This window comes from Epinephelus moara, chromosome 18 (assembly GCF_006386435.1).
Source record: "Epinephelus moara isolate mb chromosome 18, YSFRI_EMoa_1.0, whole genome shotgun sequence".
Lineage (NCBI taxonomy): Eukaryota > Metazoa > Chordata > Actinopteri > Perciformes > Serranidae > Epinephelus > Epinephelus moara.
In genome coordinates this window covers 33161273-33187430 of record NC_065523.1, presented here as the reverse complement: position 1 = coordinate 33187430, position 26158 = coordinate 33161273, and the positions used below count along the sequence as shown (strand labels likewise).

The window sequence follows — 26158 nt, the reverse complement described above, 5'->3', positions numbered from 1 at the left end:
CTGTGCAAAGTTTCATGTCTCTACGACATACGGGGCATGAGATATGCCCATTCAAAGTTTGCAATTTCAGTTGGTTGCTATAGCGCCCCCCTTTGGCCAATTGATGTAATATTGCTTCATTGGCATCCTCCCATAACCCTCTACCACTGTGCCAAATTTCACATGGATTGACCAAGTCAGTGAGGAGAAAAACCTGGAACAGACCCACAGACAGAGTTTTTGTCATTATATAGAAAGATATATCTTTTTTTTTATCTTGAATAAGACACACAGAGAGTTGCTGACACTTTCTTCCATCCTAAGACCTGTTTCTATACACACACTGTACACATTTTCACTGACACAAGTGTGTGGGAGTTTTTCGTTTACGTAGCAAATGAAACTACATCTACTGTATGCATCTCAAGGAACACTAAGCCGTGTATTCCTGTATTCTTGGTGTGGGTGTTAAAAATGGCCACAGAGGAGGAACTGGTACTTTTATAGACTGAGTTCTTCTATAGTGTAAAGAGAGAGCTTTAAAAATAGGACGGGAAGCTGTGCATCCCATAAATAAGTATGTAGGATGAAGAATATTTTCTCATGCCTCCAGTGCACCAGTAGATTTGTTTCTCATGTTGCACACTTACATAAATCATCTGACCCAACTTATAACGCTTAACTAAACACATTTCGTACACAGGAGCTTTGAAGAGCATGTGCATTCCTTCTGTGAAGTATGTAATGAGCCTTTCTGGAACATGTTTTGATGTCTGACCTTGATCAGAGCAGAGCAGTGTCCCATCCCTGGAAGTTTGAAGTCTCTGAGGCGAGGGTTGGAGGGATATGTCAGGGCTGGGATCAGATCCAGCAGGTCTCCCACTGCATTCAGGAACTGGATGGCATACAGGGACAGCGGCTACGGGAAGGACAGCAGATAAACAGCTGTTAGCAAATGAAACTGAGTTGTAGTGTTGCCTACATAGTGAGACAGACACCAATCCAAAAATGGATCTCATACAGAAAAACCGAGCTTAAAGTCACTGAAATCATGAGCTATTTAGAGACTTTTCATACCAAATCTACACTATCAAAGCTGCTGTTTAACTTAATGTTCCAACAACAATCTATTAGTGACCTTAAACTGGTGCTAAACACAAATAAATCTATGCTATGTGTGGTATAGATGCAATTTACAAGATAAACAATTGAGAGTCTGTAACATTGGCAGTTTTATCATTAGAAATACTGGCATCATAAGTGGTGTCGTGTACTCAGAGTGGATCAAAAACTATCTATCTCCGTAGGGGTCGTTTCCATAAGTTGTCGGACACTTATAACAACAATCAGAACCACTCAGTGGCAAAAACAAGCACTTTTAGTGGACGTAAACTGATGGTTGCTGACCGCAGCCCCCTCTCTTAATACTAGACCACTTTAAACAATGGTCTACGTTAGTTACTTGGACACAATAACATGTGAAAAAGGGTCCAGGTTGAAAAAGTTACCATTTAAAATGCAATGATATGATAATGTTATGTGCCCTTCGTACCTTTTTCCCTTGTTTCTTGGCCCAGTCTGCGACTCCTGCCTGCAGTCCATCCATCTGAGCCACGATAAAGCCTGCATGTCTCCACAGAGGATCGGAGCTCTTGTTCAGTTTCACCTGCTCTCTGGTCCACGCGTCCTGCTTCCTACAAGCCCAGGGGCGACATGTACAATTTACAGTTCCCATTATTTATCATAATCATATACTGTAAAACGCTAAGAAGCTCTGCAGACATGTAGTCCAACACATACAGTACATGTTAACACACTGATTTAATGCTTTGAAAGAAGTATGATCGCCTCGGGTCACTCAAAACCTTCCAGAGTTATCAATTTTAAACTGTAGTCTGGTCGAGAGCAGTCGATTGCCATTACAGGCAGAGCTTAAATGTCTGGCGACATCACACCCTGAGGTGGGCGTAGTGTGAGTTAAACTGAACAGCTCTGAGAAGAGGATATGAAAGATGATGACGGTACTGTGTGACTCAGTGTGTGTATTGTATTTGAATACAGGGCTGCTTCTGTGTTTTTACTCTTTAAAAAGGAAAAGAGAACAGACTCACGCCATGAAACTCTGAACCAAGACATCGACCTTGGGGTCTTCGATCAGCTGCGGATACATGTTGGCATAGTGGTCCATCATCTGCCTGGGGAGGAAGAAGACATATGTATACTAGAAGAATGTAATCTGAATAATGAAAGTTAAAACTTCAAAGTCTAAAAACAAGTTTTTTTATGATCCTTGTGATTTCGTATTGCATCATGAGGGAGGCTGGTGGGAGCCATCAGTCATTTCTTAACTGTTACAGAAGGTGTTAAAGGTCAGAGCTCATTATCTTTATTGAGTTTCTCATCAGCCTCCCATCGATCGATACACTGACCAGCCAATCACCAATCTGATTTCCGATATTTGTTTTGGTTATCAGATGCTTGGCTAACACAGACGAACTGGAACTTTGAGCACAACAGCACATTGGTGACACTTACTGGGCAGTGAGGAAGCCCTCGAGGTAGCCAGCCAGGAAGAAAGTCACGTCATCAGTTTCAGGGGTCTTTCCGTACCCGGCGCGGATCTCTAGGATGCTCCAGCCCGTGGTGGACAGGGTGTCATTCAGATAGCCATACGCATCCCCATCTGTCTCCAGCACCCCCTCCTTCAGGTGGACCATCTTGTGTTGAGAGTCCCAGTACGCCGTGGCTGCTGTCATCTCTGAGAAGACATTAAACGTCATTGCAGTAAGAGGATGTAAACAAACAAAATGGCTATGCAAGGCTTGCTACACAACAGTCAATAAAGTTGGGGGGGGCGCCCAGTAGCTCACCCAGTAGAGCGGATTTGGTTGGCACAATGTTAGAATGCCATAGTTACAAAAATCTTGGCACGATGTATTCAGGCTCAGCATATTGCATTGACTTCCTGAAGCTTGTACCTACAACAAAGTTAAGTGGAAGCATATCTTGTGAGGTCATTGTCGTGATGAGCTGCGTTACCTTCTTAGACAGATCACAGTCTCTGGGTGAATGATGTCAAATTGGTCTGTGTGTGGCTAACACCGCTAGCAGCAGCAGCAGCAGCAGCCGTCATTTCATGCAGGTTAACATCCAAATGCTTGAGATGAATTGGTTGCGCATTGCTCCAGTCCAGTGATTATATGGCTTTTTTTTCCAGACACAGCCTACATGCTACCTTGTTTTCATTTTCTAGATCAAAGTACAGTACAGCCAAACGGCGCTGGTTTTCCGAGAGGACATCTCTTCAGTTTCCCAGTGCTGTTTTAAAACTCCCACTTTCAAATCTTACATCAAAATGTAGTCTATTTCTTTGTCTTTTAATTAGAAGTAACACACTTCCAATATCTCTAACAATTTTAGACCGTGTTTCATCGACAGACCTCTTCTTTCTTTTGATACTATAAAACTGAAAGTTGCCCTCAGCAAAAAGTTAGTGACTTTTAAACAAGTAGATGAGATCAGATCCATGAGGCAGACATTCTTATGTTACATTTCATTAAGCTTACATTAAGCTGTGTGCCAACCAACCCCGGTCTCCCCTACAAGTGCAATTCTATGTGAAGTAAATCTACCAGTCCACTAATATTGATATTTATGTCTTAAGCTGATGCTAGCCTGATATGATAGTAGCCTATATTGGTGCATCTATACTGTGCATTCTTATATTTAAAGTATTTTTTATTAGCTTTAGTGAAAGATGACATCTAAAGGGTCACGAGAACAGATTTTCCATTCACTAAATATATCCCTCCCCTGCATGTCTTTCCTTCTCTCTTCTGTATTACTTTATGCTTAGATAGATTTGAGGATATCAACTAAAATGAAAGTTAAAACGACAACATGTCAGTGGCAGGTCTCGTAAGTTTGGGGATTACCCTGCAGCCTTTCCTGAATCAGTACAGAACACAACTCAAGCTTATCAACTTATCTGACACATCTTAAATCACAGCAGCTGACAGACACTGTCAGTGAAATGAATACATAGTGCATGCACGCTCACAGCCGACTAGTATATGTTAAGCCCAGAGAAATAAAGCCATTATATCCTTCAACAACCAGCCGTGATTTCACATGAACTCGGCCTACTTACTGTCAGCAGAGGCGAAGGTCGCAGCCACACTACACAGAAGAAAGACATAGAGCCTGTTTACTAAATGCATGGCGGTGTAAATGGAGTTAAAATCTAAACTAACTGCAGAGCGGGTCGGTCTGAAGTGGCTCAGGCGAGGAGGAAATCAGTTACGCTGCGAAGGGAAATTCCGAGGCAAACCTGTATGTCAACGGAGTGGAGCGTTTCCTGATTGGCTGCATACCAGAGGGAAAAAGGAACAACGTATCTGTGTGTACTTTCAGAGGGAACTTAACTTCACTGCTAAAAGTGTCATATCATTACCCAGAACTGGAGATCTTATTAGATTTTTCCGTTTTAGACTCACAGTGGGGAGCAAAATATTTCACCCCAGATGGGACTCGAACCCACAATCCCTGGCTTAGGAGGCCAGTGCCTTATCCATTAGGCCACTGGGGCTCTGCGGCATATGTAAGGTATCAATGAAGTATTTATACATTCATATATCAGTCGAATAGTAATAATAGGAATATTGATTGTTTCAGTAATAAATATCACAAACGACAAAAGGACATAACTATAATGCAGATGTAATTTCACTGTCACAAATATATATTAGAATCCACAATCTGTGCAGTTATAACTTTACACACATTGCACAGAAACAACAGCAGAGCTCTCCGGGTTGATCTCCCGTCTCTGGCGAACTCAGTGAGTTGCGTTTGTTTTATCTCCAAGGTAATGGCTATAAAAGCAAGAGGGTCAAAGGTCAGGATGTGATGTTATGAGAAAAGTAGTGTTGGAACCATATGTTTGATTTGTGTGAAATGTAATATCCCACCCTGCCACTAGGTGGCGTACATCACAGGCTGAGGCAGGCCATGGTATTTAGGTTCCTCCCAGTAAGCACAGGTGTCGCTGATGTAAGGAGACAGACAGCCTTCGACTGTGCTCGGAGTGAAGTGTGGATACATCTGACTGTGGATCTTCTGCTGGGAGACCAAGCATCAGAGATTGGGACGCCAGACCACCTATGCCGGCCAATGTTTGGGTATGTTCAGCGCTGACACAACGGAAGTGGCCATTGTTAAATTAACACACAAAGCATTGATGGAAAAGATTGACAATTTACTAAAGGAAAGAAACACTAAACTACCCAAATTGTCTAAGTTAAGAGAAACTATTGTTGACTTGAGTGATGGTGACTATGTGAATGAGGTGAAATATACATTTGACGAATATCAGGTTTTGTGTGGTGAAGCAAAACAAATGCACTTGACACTACTGGGGTTATTACCTGCAGATCATGAAGCAGAAAAAACAAGTGTGGTACAAAGCAAAAATATTAAATGTCAGTGATTTTACTGCTGTGGTGAGTAAGTGGTTGTCTAAAACTCAACGTTGCCCTGCTGCTGCTAATGGTGACAATGGTACAGAGGAGGTTTGTATGGCATGTTTAGCTCTTCCAAGTATCGTAGATCCTCCATAGCATTGGAAACTTCACATAGGAGGAATACATAGGCTTGGAGTCCTTTAATGTCCTCAGACTTGATAACTGGCCATCCTATTATTCTTCCATACAGGCAGTCGGTAACCTTTAATCCATTTCCAAAATGTTCCTCGAGCAACCGTTTGGCAACAGCGCAACGTCTCTCTGGAGCCATATGAAGGCAGCTGCGAACCAGATCCCTTGGCAGAGAGGGTTGTTCCCGATCTCCCTCCATTCACCAATGTTGGGGTAGATTATTTTGGTCCAGTTGATGTCAAAAGAGGACGCAACATCGTCAAACGATATGGAGTAATATTCACTTGCATGGCAAGTTGGGCAGTTCAACTGGAAGTATCTTACTCTCTTGACACAAACTCATGCATTAACCCTTTGCACCGTTTCATCTGTCGGAGAGGACAAGTTAGCCACATGAGATCAGACAATGGTACCAACTTTGTGGGGGGCTGAAAGAGAGCTAGGAGAAGCCTTAGAACCACATTGAAAGAGCACTGTCACAAAAAGGAATCAAGTGGATCACATCACGGTGGCATTTGGGAGCGCATCATACGGATGACCAGGAAGGTTTTAAGTTCTGTCCTCCATCAGCAAATTGTGGACGATGAAGGGTTTCAAACACTACTCTGTGAAGTTGAAGCCATACTGAAAGATCGCCCTATAACCAGACTGTCTGAAGATCCAAACAGCCTCGAAGCATTGACCCCAAATCACTTGCTTCTTATGAAAGGAAACCCAGCTATGACACCAAGACTATTTGAAAAAAGGGATCTATATGCAAAGAGAAGGTGGAAACAAGTTCAATATAATTCCAATCTCTTCTGGAAAAGATGGGTTCATGAGTACTTAACCATTATTGCAAGAACGTCAAAGATGGACGAAGGAAAGGAGAAACTCCATGCCTGGAGACGTCGTCGTAGTTGTGGATTCTACAGCACCACGTGGATCATGGATTCTTGGAAAAATACTGAAAACCCTTCTTTCTTTTTTTTTCTTTTAATTGGTGAAATTACGTGACAACAGACAAGGTGACACGGGACAAATACAAAACCGTTCTTGATAAGAAGGGTCTGCTACATTCAGTTCATCTTCAAACAAACACCAATATAATAAAAATACCTGTGACTAAAATATGTCTTTTGTGTGACATAAGGATTGGTATCAAAATGTGTTGATGATAAATTCAAGAATAAGAAATCCTGTATGAGTTATTTGTGTTTTGTTTGTTATGCACTTTTCATGGCTCCCTTAAATATTGTTTTTAGAATTGCTCTGTCTTCTGCCAGAAGCAGTTAGGGGCTGGTGTGTTGGAGCCATATGTGTAATATCCTACCATGCCACTAGGTGGCGTGTATCACAGGCTGAAGCAGGCCACGGTACTTAAAGGGACAGTGCACCCAAAAATGAAAATTCAGCCTTTATCTACTCACCCATATGCCGAGGGAGGCTCAGGTGAAGTTTTAGAGTCCTCACATCCCATGCAGAGATCCAAGGGGAGAGGGGGTAGCAGCACAACTCCACCTAATGCAGGCTGACGGCGCCCCAGATTAAAAAGTCCAAAATCACATTAATTAATAATTAATAATAACGTTTTTCCAAACAACTTTTTAAGTCGGGGCTTCAGGACACTTCGATCACTACGGACGAGCAGTATGGAGATATTTTGTGGTTTCAATTAATGTGTTTTTGAGCCGCTGATCTAGAGCGTCTTTCCCATTTCATTGTCTATGTTGCAGCTCCAGACCTTATACACTATGACATCACAAAGTTGAGTTTATATTTTTAGACTGTCGTGGACCACAGAAATAACGTATGACTTTTGGGAACTGCCGTAGTTCCCCTTTAAGGTTCATATTGTACATTCAAGTCCAAATGAATCTATTTCTCGCCAGGTGTTTGGGAACTGAGCAGTGAAAGACAACACACAGTAGATCCTGTGGTTATTCAGAAAAAAAACCAACAATACACAAATAAAATGTTTTTTAATTCAACACCGTGCACTCATTGCTGGCTGCTGGACAGTGTTATCTGGTGTGATGTTGCCCCCAAGTGTTTGACAGCGGTAAATCTTAAAAAAAAAACAACAAAAAAAAAAAAACAGAGGTGTACAATTATATCCACTAAAATATAGAATCAATTTCTCTCATCAAATCTTCTGAATATACCTTCACAAATAGAATAAATAAAGTGGAAATGACAAGAACGTTATTACACCCTTTCCCTTTGTATATATTTATTTATATGAACTGTATGTTTGCATTTTTTAAAATTCAATTTCCACAGTAGTAAAGCTCAGTGTTCACTGCAGGATGCTGCTGGAATGTAAAAACATGTCACTGTGGGCATGTATGAGTAGCTGAAACAGATTGTATGAGATAAAATAAAAAATAAAAAAAAGACTTTGGTTGTGAAGCTTTTCAGACTCTGTGACAGATGCAGTCTCTCCTTTGTGAATCAACTCAATGTGCTCAGAAGGAGGAGGAAAAAAACAAAGGAATGTAACAGCTGCACGTTACAAACAGAATTATTTCTGCGTCAGTCATCATCTTCAACAATATCTTTAGTGGCATCTGCCATTTGTTTAAGCTAAGAAGAAAAGTCATTTTTAAAGGAACAGTGTGTAGGATTTAGAGGGATCTAGCAGTGAGGAGTACAGATTGCAACCAGCCGAAACTTCTCCCGGTTAGAATTCCTTAAGTGTTAATTGTTCTGGAGGTTTTTACCGGGAGCTGAATTATCCACAGAGGTCTCAGGTTCAACAAAACAACTGGACCTGTTGATTTAAACCAGTAAAAACACTGATAAAAGCACCTTCATGTTACAAATCATTGTTTTTCCTATGCTGCTGGTCACATCGCAGACCAGCACCTGCTAATGTGTACACAACTTTTTTCTCTGATAACTTAAGATCTAGATGTTCAGGAAGTTTTTTTTTTTACCAGGAGTTGAATTATCCACAGAGGTCCGTCTCTGTCCGTCTGATCATACATTACTGAAAACATGCTTAGTATATTGAATTCCATCCGTGCCAATACATCCCCCTAAATCCTACACACTGGACCTTTAAATATCAACCACAGAATATCATTTTAGGGTAGCCAAATGAATCCAAAATATTACGTTTTTAGCAAAGAAAATTACAAAATAAAAATGTAAGTATAAAGATATAAGTTTAACAATCCACAATATGCACATTGACACGCAACCCTGACCCATTTCACTTCATAAGGAGCTAAGAAGGCACACCTCATATGCATATAAATCCTACTCTGTCACATTAAAACTCCTCCATAGCATTTAGATTTAAATAAAATTACCTTCTGTTAGTCGTCTCTCTCACAGTCATTAAGCAATGAGCTTATGAGTGGAGGACGGTCACATCAAGAAGCAGGAAGTCTTTTAGGCTGACAGTTGTTATTGTAAAGTAATCACAAAGCTGTTGAATTCAGAGGATCCCAGAAAGAAAACACCACCAACAGACCTACATACAGCGTTATATCATAGCAGCAATTTTCAGTAGTAATCACCTTTGTGACGATAGTGTTATCCATTTAAACTGCTATACTCCACTGCAAGGATCGCTGCTTGGTGAGTGCATTGACATTAGATGCAAGTGAAGAACAGTTATGTCAGAGGGGTGGACTTCATCTCCTCGAGAACACCAAACACACACACACACACACACACACACACACACTCATTCACTCTCATTCGTCGTCGATTAGTTTCTCAGCGCCGTTCTCTGCTTGTCTCCCTGCGCTGCTCCCTCCTTCCTCTCCGCCTCCTCCCTCTTCTTCTTCCTCCTCGTCTCCAGTGTAGGAGAACGACTGGCTGCCGTAGTTGATCATGGTGCGGGAGAGGTCCACTTCGATGGGGAAGACATCCGCCTCCTTCAGGACGGCGTAGCACTCGTCGTAGTAATGTGACATGCCTGAGACGAAGCGCTGCAGCTGGAACACGATGTCTTGGACTGAAGGTGAAGAAGAGGGAAGAGAAAATAGTGGGGTATCTATGTTAATAAACTCTGTAGAACAAGAATGTGTATTTAACCTCTGTTGTTTATTTGTTTAGGCTGCACAAGCTCATTTAGTCACGTTCACTTCCGGTAGATGTAACTGGCACAGGGGTGTGGTTTCACATTATTTTAGTGGACGTTTGTGCTGTTGTGCCGCTTGAGGAAAGTTCCCTCAAGGCGTTCCCGTGATATCTTGTTAACAAGAATGGAACAGACGGACAGATGGATGCACGGACGTGAACAGACGCATGTGGTGGATGTGATGACAGTGTCTTATTAGAGCCAGATTACACCTAACAGAGTGAGTGCCTGGAAGAAAAATCGCTCAACCACAACAACAACTGACCATGTTTCTGATCCAGCAGCTCTATCTTCTCCAGAACGTCCTTCCTCATTTTGGCGAAACGGGCGCGAGCCTCCTGCCGACACCGCAGCACCAAACGGTACTCATAGTTACCAGTGCTGACACGGTACAGGGGTTCTCCCATGGCCTGTAGGAAGAGGAGAATTAATCACTGCTTCTGACAACATGAGCACCAGAATCCCGAGAGATGTAAAAGCAATGCATCTTTGCTGCTGGCAACCTGAAAAACTTGTGAAAATATCAACTCACAATACTGCTGTACTCTTCATCATCCATCTCCTTCACCTTCAGGCAGTACGACTGAAAGACACAAGGGATTCATGCTGTTTCTCTGATGACTGATAGCGAACTTGTTGAACAGATTTACAAGTGATGCCACTGAGCTGCACGAAAAACCGAAAGGCACTGAGTGCTGCTGCCTTACCAAATATTCAAACTTGACATCAAGGTACTTGCGGATGGTGAGCTTTGTGTCTGGTATGGCCTTGTGAAGGTACGTGTTCAGATCGTGGAGCATCTGCATAAAACAGTGATTGCTGATTGGTGAGAAGTTTGATATGAAGTCAGACAGTCCATACAGTCACGTGATGAGATCCACAGCACAGAGCAGTTTCAGATTTACTCCTGACATCTTAAAGGTGCGGTTGGTATTTTTTAACCTGGACCCTATTTTCACGTTTTTGTGTCGACGTGACTGATGGGAACAAGTTTGTGAAACTGGTCCAGTATATTCGCAGCATCAATGTACGTCCACTAAAAGTGCTTGTTTTTGCCACTGACATGTTCACATTATTATTTTAAGTGTGTGACAACATTGTGTTAAGGATCCCTACAGAGACGGACCTTTTTTGTTAAAGAGTAAGATCCTTTTTGTTTAACCCAAAACTGCCCTGAAATCCCTTTCACCAAACCCACCAGACTCCATTTAAATAAACAGGAATTTTATCCTTGTAAAACACACTTCATTCAGTCAACAGAAACAAAATGAAACTCACAAAAACCATCTAGGTTCATCCCTCCACTGTTCCAACAATCAGGAACTCTGGTTTGGATGATTAAAAAACCTTAATTCACCCAGTTAGATGTGAAAACATGCTGCCTCTATACATGCTAAAATCAGTCATTATTTAAATGGAGTCTGGTTGAACAAAACTGATCTTACTCTTTAACACAAAAGCCCATCTGTGTAGGGATCCTTTCCATGATGCTGTCAGATGCTTAGAATAATAATCTGAGCCTGTCAGTGGCAAAAACAAACACTTTCAGCAGACGTATGTTGACGGTGACGACGACAGAAGTTCCTATTAGTCACTTAAACACAAAAACATGGGAAAATAGCATCCAGGTTAAAAAATACCGAACTTACCCCTCAAACAAAAAAGTGTGTGTTTTGTACTTCCATTCATGTTTGATAAAAAACATTTTAAAAAGATTCTCTTTAAGAGGTCTGAGTGTTGTCGAGTACAGTCAGTGCTTCAAATCCAAACTTTAATCTGTACTTACAGGTTTGATGGTCTTTAACAGCTGAATACCGTATTTCTCAATGCTGCGGTGAGCATCAGCAAACTTCACAAAGGCCTCGCTGGCAGCAGCCTGCGGCTCTCTCACCCCGATTACAGAAAAAACATCACCAAACGCTGGAGGGGAAGATTTTCAATAACCAATCAGATATATAGAGTTGAGATAAGACCCGTTAAGATGATCTGTCTTGTGTGCGTGTGTGTTTCGCTAGTCAATGTGACAGGTAAAAAATGCTGTTGAGTTTGTTTATGATTTCTGATTTTGATCACAGTAACTCACCTCTGTGAGTCTGAGAAAGCTCAAAGAAAGCTCTGAGCAGTCTCTTAGTGTGCTCCATCAGCCCTGCAAGCAAACAGAATAATGACACATTGGTTTGAACAAACAATAACAGGAGAAACTTTACAGTAACTCATCCTTAACACAGAGTATCTGATTAAAACAGCAGATTAACAGGTATCTCATTCAACACATTTAACTACATCAGAGATAATGTGCAGCCAGTGGGCCTGCAAGATGATTCAAGACCTGTCCGGTGTGATTTACTATGTGGCCACTTACTAAAGAAGTCAATAATGTGACATGAAATATTCATTTAAAAATGATTTTATTGCTTCTGCCAGAGTCTGTGATCAGAAATTCAATTATTCCTTACCTTTGTAGAGCTCTGCTGTCTTCTCCAGCTCTTCCAGTCTTTTTACCAGCCCATCTGTAAAGTTAAAGGAATCCTCATGAGCAGAGCTTTAAATCTACCCATAGAGAATGCAAAGTTGACGATATGTTAAATGTTTCGGACGAGGGTGCCATCTTGTGTTCACAGCGCTGTGTTATTGTGCCTGCTAGTTGGCTAGCTAATAGTATTTGGGCAGAATAATCACGACAAACAACACAGATCCATATGATGTGTCACGTGGCCTCGGGCTGGACGATATGGACAAAAATTCATATCTCGGTATTTACAGGCTGACTGGAGATACACGATATATATCTTGGTAGTTTCTACGAAATGGGCGACATGTTTTCAGTTGCAAGTCAAAGCCACATTTGAGATGTCACGAGCACTTTTATAGAAACAGACTGTGATCAAAATAAAATGCAAAGACAGGGATTTTTTTCCCTGTACGTTAACTGTTTTGCACACGGCTACAGAGGTTTAAAGGTTTGCAGCACAGGACACAAAACTATAACATGAGTATAAAACTATCAAGTAGGCCTACAGCTATTGCAGTTTGGAACAATTAAAAATCTTTGTGGGCGGAGTTTAAAAGTCATTTATCATGGCCTTTCAGATGAATCTAGTGCTGGAAAATGATTTAAATATTAATCTTATTTATGCACAGAGCATCAACAGAGAGGTCGAGGGAGGGAAGGAGACTCGTTGTCCGCGTTATATACGTCTTGTATATGAAACGTTTGTGTTGTCACCTGCATCCAGGCGTTGTCTCAATGTCACAAAATACCAAAAAGAACGGCGACACACTCTGATCCACCTCACACACAAACTAGCAGCGCAGCACTGGATTGCACGTGTGCTGCGGTAACTTCATTCATCTCACAGAGTGATTTAGCGTAGCGCGTGCAACTTACAGACCGATGTCTCACTGTAGACTAAGTAGCAGACAGATTAAACAGAGGAGCAGCTCTGTGTCTCTGTGTGTTGATGGAGAACTTGTGAGTGATTGAGTGGGGCGGAGCTGTGCAGAGAGTGTGAGAGAGGAGACATGCACACTGGTACCCTTTACTACTACTACTGCCAACTATCTCATTTTAAGTAACCGAGCACGTACTTCAAAGATGGCACCAGCATCTCAAACAGCGTGATGAACCTTTACATTCTCTAGATAAATTCACTCATAAAATCAGGAAGCTCATAATAATAATAATAAGAAGAAGAATCTCACCGTTGCATAGAATAGCTCTGCTGAGTCCAAGAGCATCTGCTGTGCCTGAGCTCATATTCTCCACAAGCCGATGTTTGACTTTTTTCAGCACTGAAACACACAAAATATGTGTTAAATGCACACACACACACAGCCGTAGATAAAATGTACAGTGATGAGGGAAGAATGCAACTCATAACACCGCAATACATAAGCCATATGCAGTAGAATAACCAAACAGTGACTCAAGAGTTATACTGGGTATGTGTGTGTGTGTCGGAGGAGGAGATACCTATATCCAGAGACTTCCCCTGTTTGGGGTCTGCCTGCAGTTTGTTGTAGTGGATTACTGCTTCTCCCTGTGAAAACATCAAGAGATACACTGTTGAATCAACAACAAAAAATAAACGCTATATATTTAAACCTATCTTCCATTCATTTAATTTTATAAAAGAAAAATACAATATGTTATAAAACTGATAATGTGCAAACTTTTCCAGCTTCATGTTGCCGACGGTACAATTCACATACACATTCATGTGCACTGAATGGCCACCAGCAAAACAATCTAATCCTTTAAATCCCACATTGCACCCCGTCTTTAATCCATCACGCAGGAAGTCAGGGAATTTTTTGGGCATGAACAATGGAAGCCAAAAACAACATAGCCACTCTGCACTGGTGACGTTATGCCAAATGCTTTGGGGCTATTGTCCTGATCTTTTCAGCACAGCTGAACATCAGTGAAGTCTCTTTTCTCCACAGTCTGATGGTCGGTTTGAACACATTGTACAATTAGTGAACTGCTGGACTATTCGGTGATAAATCTGCCACAGCCGGACACAAAAATGTGAGTAATGTTTCCTTTTGAATGTTTCTATTCATGTTATATGTGGTCAGTTTTGTTTTTTGGATTTAGTAAAAGACACTGGTCATTAGTGGTGTGGAGTTTGGTTGGTGTAACTTTCAGTTGTCAGACCAAGAGGACAAACAACATTATCTGCATCTGGCAGACAGTTAGGTTTAATTTTCTAGCTTAGTCATCATGTACTTTAATCACTAACACAGAGGAGTGCATGGAATTTGTCCAAATCTAGACTGTGTGTCCACAGAACTGTGGGAGAAGTAAATAATTAGCTATCTGAGTATATCCTTGTGTTGTTCAGGACTGTAAATGGCTCTAGACTGTGATTCCATTCCCAGTATTTGTGTACCTGTACAGCTTGAATCATCTTGGCCACCTCTACTTTGGTCTTTCCCTTCACTGGTTTCCCATTCACGCCTGTGATCTCATCACCTGCCGCCAGTGTCCCATCCAGAGCTGCTGGGGTGTTATCAAAGACCTGCGAGACAACGGAAACCACATTAAAAAGGTACCAGTGACTCAGATATCTGTTCTTACACTTTTATACCTGATAGAAATGTTCTGAGATGGATTCATAAACACAGTTATAATCAGTTGCTCTGTACCAACCTGGACAATGTAGAGACAAGGACAGTACTGTGCCCCACCGCCGATGCTGATCCCAATAAGGTTATTAGCGTCTTTCTTCAGACACACAGTACCAGGAACAGTTGGTATCCCTCTGTTTATGGGGAGAAAACATGATGTATTGAGATCTGCAGCAATTTGTCGAACCTGTATTTGGACAAATCTAAGAAGTTAAATATATCTTCAAGGTTATAAATGATTACTTCAATAATGTTATGAATACTGAGTTCATGTACGCACTTACACTATTACAGGGTGTCAACAGGTATCAGACACTTCAATTTAATGCTTTTAAGCACTTTTCAAGACAATTTAAAACTGATGTTTTGACAAATAAGATTTTTTTCATTCAAGGATTGCTGGTTAAATAATATGTGTTCCTATGCAGAGGCAGATTTTATATGGGAATATAGTTATTTGAGTTCATTTATTTTCTGAAGCTGCTTATCCCGTTAGAGGTCGTGGGGGGGCTGGAGCCTATCCCAGCTGACACTGGGTGAGAGGCAGGGTTCACCCTGGACAGGTCACCAGACTATCACAGGGCTGACACATAGAGACAGACAACCATTCACACTCACATTCACACCTATGGTCAATTTAGAGTCACCAATTAACCTGCATGTCTTTGGACCGTGGGAGGAAGCCAGAGTGCCTAGAGAAACCCACGTACCACTGTGCCGCCGGTTATTTGAGTCATTTAAGTTAATTTACATTTTGTAAACAGGTAAATGCAAGTATGAAGTGCTTGTATTAGGTTCAGTGATAGGTTTCAAGATGACATCAGAAATGTGGACTTTCATGTAGACTCATTTCACCGGAAAGGAGTTAAAAGTAGAGTTGTAATGATACCGATACCAGTATCGGAAATGCCTCTGATACTGCCTAAAGTGTGGTATCGGGTATCGGCGAGTACAGCCTATGACCAATCTGATACCACGTAATGCCTCATGTCATTACGCATACGCACGCCACAGGCAAACAAAACGGAAACGGAGCGGAGTTTAAAAAGCATTCAACTGTAGCCTTTAAAATGTCTTTTTTACCAAATTGTGTGGCTGCACTTTAACCTGTGTCTTGATCTGTGTCAACACTTATGGCATTCATTCTACTATTATGTATTTCTTAATATTTTACTTGATCTGTGTCAACACTTATGGCATTCATTCTACTATTATGTATTTCTTAATATTTTACATAGAATTTTAGGAGTTGAGACATACAACAATTCATATCCCATCCATTTTTATTTTACGCGCTGGTATCGGATTGGTACTCGTATCGGCAGATACCTAAGGTTCAGGGATCGGAATCGGTATCGGGAAGGAAAAAGTGGTATCCATACATCTCTAGTTAAAAGATGGATACATGAAACTAGATCAAATGTTTGTGGCAATTAAGACCTCACAAATTCAGGTTTAAGACAATTTATTGACTTTTACAGCCTAATATTTATACAGCTAAATTTAAGACATTGTGAGACTTCTTAAGGACCTGCTGACACCCTGTATTAGCAACTGTTTTAAGGGTGTTGTGATATCATAGTCTCAACATGGTTTGATCTGTCTGTGTATGTGGTCCTGTGTATTAACATAAGATTTAACAATCCAGTAATCACTGAAACACAAAACTGAATGGCACAGATCATAACAAGGGAAAACATAGTTATAGCTCACAGCTTGTCCTCCTCCAATTCGTAGTCCATGTCTGTGAACATTGTAGGACAGTGTCACTCCTGTCCCCGTGAGACCTGTGAGAGATTATAACAAAACCCATGAGGTTAAATATTGTTTGAGTCCACCTGGAGACTGTTAAAGATTAAGACAGAAATATCAACATCGAGCAGCTCTCTCAGTATAAGCTACCAGTGAAGGAAAAAGGTGATTTAAAGTGAGCTCATTCTGGTGGGAAATACTGAATCTATTGGATGGAATCGTGCCCAAAATAAAGCAGGACAGTGACAAGCTCTGCAGCCTCGCTCAGTCAGTCAGTCAGAACAGAAGACGCTAGCTGCTGCAGCAGATGGACAAACAGATGGTAACTTTCAGTGCATGCTAACGACCCGATGTTTGCCAGTTTATTTTTTTCCAAATACGTGTACCAGCTAAAATAAATACATCGACCTATGCGATTTAACCAACTGTTTTAATATTTCATTGTAGTGACGGAAGCCAACAGCAACAAAAATTGCTTGCTAACGCTTATTAGCTGCTAGCTACTGTACGTTAGGCTATTAGCAGGTGGAATAGCATGTTTAGCTTTTCAGAAACAGGCCGTAAACCATTTACCTTTATTAGACTCTGAAACAGCTACTCATAAAAATATTCCTTAGTGTGCATAAAAAGCAAAATGTGTTTAAAAAATCGCTCCGTTTAGTCGCAATTATCTTAATTTCTGGATCCACTGACAGCTCCTCTGTTTACTTTTCTACGTCACATCCGGAAAACAGCGGAAGTTGATGTAGGGAAATACAATTTAATCGTTTTCTGGTGAACACTTTTAACGTAAGATTTCCACACTTCTCAGTGGTTTTGAAAACCGTATGTTTATGCCGACTGTTTGTATTAATATACACTTCACTATCAATGTATATAAATTCCATTTAATGTTTTCGCAGAAAGTCTTCAAAGGATTTATGAATACTTTTACTGCCCTCCAGTGGCCAAAGGAAGAAACTGCAACATTTAAACTTGTATTTGATCTATCTATCTATCTATCTATCTATCTATCTATCTATCTATCTATCTATCTATCTATCGATATTAAACATTGTGCAAAATATTGTCATCCAGCAGCTTCAGTACAAAAGAATCTGTATCAGACTTCTATCTTAAAACAATATGGGTAGAACCCTGCTGCTGAGGCACTGACAAAACTTAAGACTGTAAATGGTTTGTAAGGCAGGGGATGACTTAACCTGCTTCTTCAATAGCTTCCGCTGTAGTGGGAAATTATGAAAGAGATACGCATGTAATAAAAGTGAGTTGTAGACTGACTGAATGTGGAAAAACTTCATCATGGACGTTTTCAGAATCTTTACACTGAAAAAGGGAAACATTTATAGAGGTTGTTATTTATGTAATGGTTTCACTGGTCTGGCTGACTGGAGATAAAACTGGGTTTGTATGTGACACCCCTGGACAAAAGTAAAGCACCACATTCAGTCACAGATGCTCCGACATCAATCCTCGGATGTCACAAAGGTTTCATAAAACAGCACAGCCCTCTTAGCTTTAGAGTTCTTTGAATATTTAATTGCATCCATATATTTTTTTAGTTCATTTTTGAATACAGACAGACCACTTTAGAACCACTGAATATGCATTTGTGGATGTGGTATTTAGCAAGTCAAAAACATTATAAAGCATTTTCCTTCATTTTACATCTTAAAATTAAACACAATAAAGAAAACATCCTTAAAGCAAAAAGAAAATTCTGCAATGACAGACGTCTTTGGATGTCTGACCAAAAGTTCTCTGTATGAGGATAATTCCAAAACAAATGTGAACCAGTTCCAACTGATATTTCGCAAGATGAGCAGCCAGACTCAATGTCATGTTTATATCTTTTAAGGAAAGATTTTGCAGAGTACATGTAAAAATAAATAAATAAAAATAAGAAAATACTTGAGAGGCAAGGCCCACACTTTTCTCCAAGGCACAGTCTCTAGTATACCTTTCCAAAATGGGATTATGTGTGAATTGTGACAGTGTCTTTTTGGAATAAGGCTCTAATTGTTCTGTTATTATTCTGATGCTCCGTTGAAAAACCGCCTTCCGCATTATTAAATGAATTGACAGTATGAGAAAGAAGCCATTTTTTAAAACAAATTTAACTTTATTTACAGGTATGCATGTTCCAGATTTTCAATATAAAAGTTGTAGAAAATATATTTCACAATATAAAAATGTAAAAAATAAATTCAGTTGCACAACAAATAAATAAAATGTAGTGAAACGAAAGAAATATAACAAAAACCCTGCGAAACAAACGGAGTAAACCTGAAATGTCTAAATAATCTAATAGCTTTTGCCAATTTATTATAATTTTTGGGTGTTACATTTTTTAATAGTAGTCAAGTACATTTAAAAAAAATTAAAATAAAAAGGATGGTCGTGTTTTAAGCCAAATCATTTTATAGATATATTATTTTGCTAGAAATAATGATCAAGTTAATTATTTTCTTAAACCGAGATATTGGGATTTTTAAAAACGAGTAATGAGCCTATGTCTATTTTTCTTAGTGTGATATGTTTTCAAATTTGTTGAAAGGTTTTTCTGTGAATAAAAAAAGACGTGGCATGAGAGGAAACAAATCTTTACATAGCTCTTGAGTAGTTTCTTTAAACACTCAACATGGCACTGTGGCAGCTGTTACTCACAACTTGATCTTTGATTAAGGAGGCAATTAATCCAACTACAACCAATCCAGCAATGATTAAATGACACAGTCCCTTTGCATTGAATCGGCCTCTTGATTATCATAATGATGAATGGGCCCCATTGTAACAGTTAAAAATCCTTTCACTGAATCCTTTGTGCTACATGTTATAAATCAGGTGAAACTTCACAGTCATGCTTACTTGTTCTCTTCCAGGGCAGAAGATTGTTCCTCTGTGCCATCATCCTCAATCTTGCATTAGCTCCAGGACTGTTTGCCAACTCCAGCACCCAAAATGAGCATGGTAAATTCAACTGCTTCGACTTTTATTTCACTGTATGTGAACAGATTATCAATTTGCACCCTTTAATTTGTTAATTAAAAAAATCAGTGACTAACAATAACCTTTCATTCTCTAATTGTATTGCTTGAAACCCTGAACGGCACAACTCTGGATCTCAGCAACTTGAATTGAAGAATGTGCATCTGAGAACTGGAGATCAGCTGAAAATTAAGGGCATAATTCTGCATGATGCTGATAGGTGAGTGAAACAAACACAGTAACTGAATCAATGGTAATATTCATGTGAAAATGTGACTCTTTAGTAAATGGCCTGGTGATTATATGTTTGATATTGATCCTGTGTGGCGTTCTGAAGACTATTTTATAATCTCTGATCCACTCAGATTCCAGATTGACCTCGGCTGTGATGCAGACGACCTGGCACTGCACTTTAACCCTCGTTTCCATGATGACGCTGATGGAGCGGTTGTAGTTTGCAACTCAAAGGCTGCTGGTTGCTGGGGCGATGAGAAACGGGAAATACACAACCCCTTAAAAAGGGGCGAAGATGTCAAGGTGAGGAAGTGAATTGTGTTTGTGGTGTGGGATTTGAGGTTTTTAGATCTCAGTCTCAAACAGCAAAAAGAAAATCTCTAAGTGTCTTTCCTGTTTTAGATTGTGCTGAAGCTGGCTGGAGACGTGTTTGAAGTGGAGCTTCCTGACGGACAGGAAATCCAGTTTCCCAACCGTGAAAACATGGACGTGATCAGCTACATCAGAATCACAGGGGACCTCCAACTGACTTCCTTTAAGATCTGCTAAGAGACACAAACATGCCACGTTTATCAGTTCGGTTAAAGACAAGACTTTGAGACTTGGTCAGTAATTGTAAGAAATATGAATCACTGAGAGATGTATCTTCATTTAAAAATGTCCTGTTGTGCATGAGAATATAAAATGTTTGAATTCAAGTGAGTGATCTGGTTTTGTCGTCTTTATTCCCCACAAACAGTAACATTACCTCACACACAGTATCAGTGTAGTTATGAGAGAGCAGCAGTCCAATTCAGACAACATATTGCATGCAAAAATACCAACAGCCTGCTGAGATTCCACTGCAGAGTTACATAAGCAAATGTATTATAGCCATAATGTGTAACCGGGTATTATGACGCCTTGATTAGATATTATCTGTGATTGTGAATGACTTGTAAAAAAGAAAAGGTTGGGAACAAAAGTGAGACGTGGTGTGGCAAAGTAGAAAGTAATAATAATGCTAATAATAGTAATAAACTTTATTTATATAGCACCTTTTATACAAGAAATGCAGCATAACGTGCTTTACAATAAGAATGGACTAGAGTTGACATAACTATATGGGACCTATCATTTCATTTAAGGATGCTGAGATCCTTATTCATGCCTCTGTTACATCACGGCTAGATTACTGCAATGCCCTTCTGTCAGGTTTGCCAAAGAGGAGTTTTCGGGGCAGAGGTTAGAGCAGACTGTTGCTTACATATAAAATTGTGAATGGCATACACGCCCGCACGTGACCTGCCCTCCCAGGGGACCCATCTTCTGAGTGTCCCCAAGGTCCGCAGGAAGACGGTCGGTGAGGGTGCTTTTTCATTTCGTGCGCCAGCCTTGTGGAACAATCTACCTAGACAGGCAAGGCAATTCAATATAAAAGGACATTTAAAACAGTTTGAAACATGGATTAACTGAGTCATAAAATCATCCACTTGTAAAACTATAAATCATAAAATAAAGTACGATTTTAAAAGAGATGCAGCAGCGTGAAGCGTAAAAAGAAAGAGGTTCAAACCTGTATCAAAAAAGTCAGAGTGAGTTAAAGGTTAAAGTGAACAGATACATTTTTAGCTTTCTTTTAAAAATATTTAGCAAGCTAGCTTCCCTGATATCTATAGGAGGTGTGTTCCATATCTTTGGGGCGTCACTGACAAAGGCTGTCTCCCCGATCTTCTCCAGGCTGTTTCTGGGAACCTCCAATAAACCAGCAGCTGATGATCACAGTGTTCTTGGAGGCAAATAGTTAATAAGGGAGTTAGCGATGTAGCTCAGTCCCAATCCATATACAGCTTTGTATACAAGGAGGAGGAGCTTAAAATCAATTCTAAATGTAACAGGAAGTCAGTGCAGAGCAGCTCAGACTGGCCTGATGTGCTCTCTCCTCTTGGTTCTGGTTAATAGCCGAGCTGCAGAGTTTTGAACGAGCTGAAGTTTCTCAGTGGTGTTTTTTGGAAGGCCAGTGAAAAGTGTGTCACTGTAGGCCTAGTTGAGTCGGCTTGAAATAAAGGCATGAATCAATTTCTCTGCATCTTTTTTATTTAGAAATGTTCGTACCGTAGCTGTTTCTGAGGTGGAAAGATGATGTTTTGGTCACCTTGTTAATGTGGAAGTTGAAGCTTAGATCTGAATCAAGGATTCATTGTTTCAGGGCTCTATTTTCACAGGTTTTAAAACAGAGCTTCTAACACAGAGATAGCATTTACAACACTTACATGATTTTAGCAGGAACTTATGCAAAGTTTATTGCAGTGACAGTGTTGCCATTTTTACACTCTGATTCCATCACTGCAGCTCAAAATAACATGAGACACCTGTGTCATGAGAACTGGGGGAAAAGAGTATTATTTTATTAGAAATGAAACCAGTCAAACCACATAATGAAAAGATATCCTGGGTATGTTGATCTGGCTTCGTAGTACAAGCCTCTGGTGCCATTCAAACTTAATCAGGCCCCCTTTAATCCTTAACCTGGACTCTGGAACAAACAAAAGACCTCTGCCCAACAATGGTTAATCTTAATGATATTGAATATTGAATATTGGTTTGTTTAGATTCAGTGTAAATACTAAAATTCTAGGTGGCAATCAACGTGTTGTAAATTTTAACAATTAAAGAAAATGTCTTCCAACTCCCAACTTTTATTTTACTGATTCTGAATAAGTGTGCGCTCTGTGGTGTAATTAGGAGATGCACATGTGGCACTCTGGACATTTTTGTGATTCAGACTATGCCCAGAATTACTGTTGTATCAGTTTGTGTTATTAACTTGGTCCTCTGACTGTTATTGTGTCAAAAAAAGTGTCTGTATGATTTTTGCTAAAAAGCCGACAAAGATTGATCATTCTGGTGTGTTTCTGGGAGGGGAGGAGCTCGCTTTGGAGAACGAGTTCAGGTACCTGGGGGTCATCCTGGACTCGACACTTTCATTCAAGAAACACATCAAAAAAGTGTCTAACTCTGTCAAATACAACCTGGCTAATTTCAGACAGATCAGGAATTCTCTAACTACCAGTGCAACTTTGATGATTTTACATTGTATGATCCTCTCACATATAGACTACTGCTTAACGAGCTGGACTCTGGCATGTACAACAGCACTTAAACCAATAGAATCTCTCTACAAGAAAGCCCTAAAGACTCTGGATAAAAACCCCTTCTCCTTCCATATCTGCAAGACCCTCAAAAATCACAATTTTTTAAGTTTCCATAATTTTAAAACCTTTAGATTTGCCTGCTTTGTGTATAAAAGTCTCCATGGTCTTGCTCCACCGCTGCTGAACTGATTTACTAAGAAAAGGACTGTGGGAGGTATGAGCACCAGGACTTGTGTTAGAGGAGACTGTGAGATTCCCCACAGGCGCACTACGTTTGGGAGAAATGTGTTGTCTGTTATGGGGGGTAACATCTGGAACAGTCTTCCCTCCACAATAAGGGAATGCCCCACATACTCTTCTTTTAAAGGACATCTTAAACAATGGCTCAAATCAAATCAAAAGTGCGACCACTAACTGGAGTCTAATTGAACATTATTTTCTATTATTTGTTTTATCCTGTCTGGGTCTGGTATCCTTCTGTTTGTATAATGAATTGTCTTGTGTTTGTTGTCTCCTCTATTTGTATTTTATTTATTTATCTGCTGTCCCCTCCATTTGTATTTTATCTATTTATTTATTTATTTATTAGGGACTACGGATGCAAATTAGCAGCTTTGCTACAATCGGGCATGTTTACAGAGATGTATGATCGATGTTCATTAATTTGCACTGTCCCTATCCAAATAAAGAAATGCATTATTTATTGTTATTATTTATTATTATTATTTTATTTTTCTGGATATTATCACTTAAAACGTTTTGTGTTGCTGGTAAAACTGTAAAAAAAACCTCACCTGCTCTCAAGTTAAGTCGCTCAAGGGCGATTTTCTTTTTCGCCCATAGATGGCAGTAGTGGCTTTACTATGTAGGTGACGCTATTATTCTTCCTTTGAAAGACGTTAGCCAGGAAGGAAGACAGAGAGGACAGCAGCAGCAAACAGAGAGGCTGATATTCGTCGAAGACTGTCTTCTTTCTGTGTTTGCAGGTGAGAAAAGTGCCATATACATTTATGTACAAGTTTATTCACATTTGTGCTGCCATATTTTTATGTTTCGAGTCATTTATGTTAGAAAACAAGGCAGTTAATTAATGCTATCTGAAGTAGCTACTCTAGCTAGGCTGCGCATGCTAACGTTAGCTGTATAGCTTTATGGTAGTGAGGTGACTTCATTATTGTGTTCTTATGTTGCAGATGGATGCTGTGTTGAGTGGCAGATATAAGCAGTCTTCTGTGTGTGTCTTGGTAAGTCATTTAATTTTATGACAGTTTTAGTGATATTGTGTAATTTGCTCGTAATTTAATTGTGGTTTTCAACAGACGTTAGCCCACTCTAAGCAATTTATGTTAGAAAAAGTGGTGAATTGAATTTATTATTGTGAAAAATGCTATGTTCAGTGGCTGATATAAGCAGTCTTCTGTCATTTAATTTTATGACAGTTTTAGTGATATTGTGTAATTTGTTGTAATTTAATCGTGGTTTTCAACAGACGTTAGCCCAGTCTAAGCATACGACAGTTAGGATGGCAGCAAACAGAAAAGCTGACATTCATCCAAGACTACTGTGTTTGCAGGTGTGAAAAGTGCACAGTTGCACTTTATACATTTGGGTTAAGTTTATTCTCATATGTTGTGCCATGTTTTTATGTTCAGGGAGTCATTTATGTTAGAAAATAAAGTAGCTACCCAATGCTAGCTTAATTAGCTACTCTAGCCATGTTGTGCACGCTAACGTTAGCTGAAAAGCTTTAAAGTGGTGAATTGAATTTATTATTGTGAAAAATGCTATGTTCAGTGGCTGATATAAGCAGTCTTCTGTGTGTGTCTTGGTAAGTCATTTAATTATATGTTTTAGTTATATTGTGTAACTTCCTGCATTACATTTGGTCATAATCCTGTTTTCTGAAGAAGTTACCGTAAACCCAGTCTGAGCATAAGACAAGACAACAGCAAACAAGAAAGCCCATATTTATCGAAGACTACGGTGTTTACAGGTGAGAAAAGTGCACCATATACATTCAGAGTTTATTCTCATATGTTGTGCCATGTTTTTATGTTTAGGGAGCCATTTATGTTTGAAAATAAGCTTGCTAATGCTATCTTAACTAATGACACTAGGCATGTTGTACACGATAATGTTAGCTGTATGGCTTTACTCTAGTAAACTGATGTTATAACTGTATTCCAATGTGAGAAGTTGTAGTTTCAAAAACAAATGCAGTGTTCACTTGCTGATGTAAGCAGACTTTTGTAGTAGCATATTAGAAAATAAAGCCGCTAACTAACGCTATCTTACTGGAGCTATGTTGTGCATGTTTACGTTAGCTGTATAGCTTTAAAGTGGTGAACTGAGTTTATTATTGTGTAAGATGTTGTAATGTTACAGAAACATGCTGTGTTCAGTGGCTGATATAAGCAGTCTTTTGTGTGTGCCTTGGTACGGCATTTAATTTCATGACAGTTGAGTGAGTTGTATTGTGTGACTTGCTGAATTTCTTTTGGCTGTAATCCTGGTTTTCGTTGGAAGTTAGCTCAGCCTGAGCATACGATAGTCAGGACAGCATCAAACAAGAAAGCCCATATTCATTCAAAACCACAGTTTTTACAGGTTAGTGCAAAATTGCACCATATACATTCAAAGTTCATTCTCATTTGTATTACCTTGTTTTAATGTTCGTGGAATCATTTATGTTCGAACATAAGACAGCTAACTAATGCTATCTTAACTAGCTAGGGCCGACTCTAAGCATGCTGTGCACTCTAATGTTAGCTGTATGGCTTTACCCAAGTAAACTGATCTTGGTCTTATTTTTCATGTAAGATGTAATGTTACGGACAAATACATTATTCACTGGCTGATGTAGGCAGTCTTTTGTAGTAGTAGTAGTAGTAGTAGTAGGCTGCACATTTCATATTGTGTCTTGGTAGTTTATTTCATTTTATGAAAATTTTAGTGATATTGTTAATCTCAGTGAATTACTTTTGTCTGTAATCCTAGTTTTCGAAGGAAGTTTACCAGTCTGAGCGTTACCCGACCAGGATAACAGCAAACAAGAAAGCACATATTCATCCAAGACAATGGTATTTACATGTAAGAAAAGTGCACAACTGCACCATATACAGTATCTCACATAAGTGACTACACCCCTCCCATTTTTGGAATTATTTTATTATACCTTTTCATGGGACAACACTATAGAAATGACACTT

At 39.7% G+C, this 26158-nt stretch overlaps 3 protein-coding genes and 1 non-coding gene across 5 annotated transcripts in view; 1 reads left to right on the top strand and 3 right to left on the bottom strand.

Moving 5' to 3' along the window:
• The window catches only part of plbd1a (phospholipase B domain containing 1a), an 11523-nt gene extending 7211 nt beyond the window's left edge, over window positions 1-4312 (bottom strand). Inside the window, exons 1-5 of the mRNA XM_050068537.1 lie at window positions 4130-4312; window positions 2515-2737; window positions 2091-2174; window positions 1532-1673; window positions 758-898 (exon numbers count right to left, since the gene is read on the bottom strand). Coding sequence (XP_049924494.1) covers window positions 758-898; window positions 1532-1673; window positions 2091-2174; window positions 2515-2737; window positions 4130-4199 — 660 coding nt within the window. The 5' untranslated portion in view covers window positions 4200-4312. The remainder of the gene's footprint in view (window positions 1-757; window positions 899-1531; window positions 1674-2090; window positions 2175-2514; window positions 2738-4129) is intronic.
• Window positions 4313-4494: 182 nt separating this feature from the next.
• Window positions 4495-4567, bottom strand: trnar-ccu (transfer RNA arginine (anticodon CCU)). Its single transcript has one exon. It is a non-coding gene; the product is annotated as a tRNA-Arg (tRNA).
• A 3267-nt stretch (window positions 4568-7834) lies between these two features.
• pick1 (protein interacting with prkca 1) lies at window positions 7835-17338 on the bottom strand. Its single transcript, XM_050068538.1, has 13 exons — window positions 17167-17338; window positions 16555-16628; window positions 14864-14975; window positions 14604-14732; window positions 13682-13748; window positions 13411-13500; window positions 12165-12218; window positions 11792-11854; window positions 11495-11628; window positions 10416-10508; window positions 10241-10291; window positions 9974-10118; window positions 7835-9582 (listed from the first exon to the last, which is right to left on the bottom strand). The coding sequence occupies exons 2-13, from the start codon at window positions 16593-16595 to the stop codon at window positions 9320-9322; spliced, it is 1242 nt and encodes a 413-aa protein (XP_049924495.1). The 5' UTR covers window positions 16596-16628; window positions 17167-17338; the 3' UTR covers window positions 7835-9319.
• LOC126405029 (galectin-2-like) lies at window positions 14622-20518 on the top strand. Of its 2 annotated transcripts, none has more exons than XM_050068539.1 (5): window positions 14622-14762; window positions 19476-19563; window positions 19722-19801; window positions 19947-20118; window positions 20218-20518. In XM_050068539.1, the coding sequence occupies exons 2-5, from the start codon at window positions 19555-19557 to the stop codon at window positions 20362-20364; spliced, it is 408 nt and encodes a 135-aa protein (XP_049924496.1). In that variant the 5' UTR covers window positions 14622-14762; window positions 19476-19554; the 3' UTR covers window positions 20365-20518. The 2 variants fall into 2 exon arrangements, with proteins under 2 accessions (XP_049924496.1, XP_049924497.1); XM_050068540.1 differs by lacking the exon at window positions 14622-14762 and adding an exon at window positions 16772-16915.
• Window positions 20519-26158: the final 5640 nt, after the last annotated feature.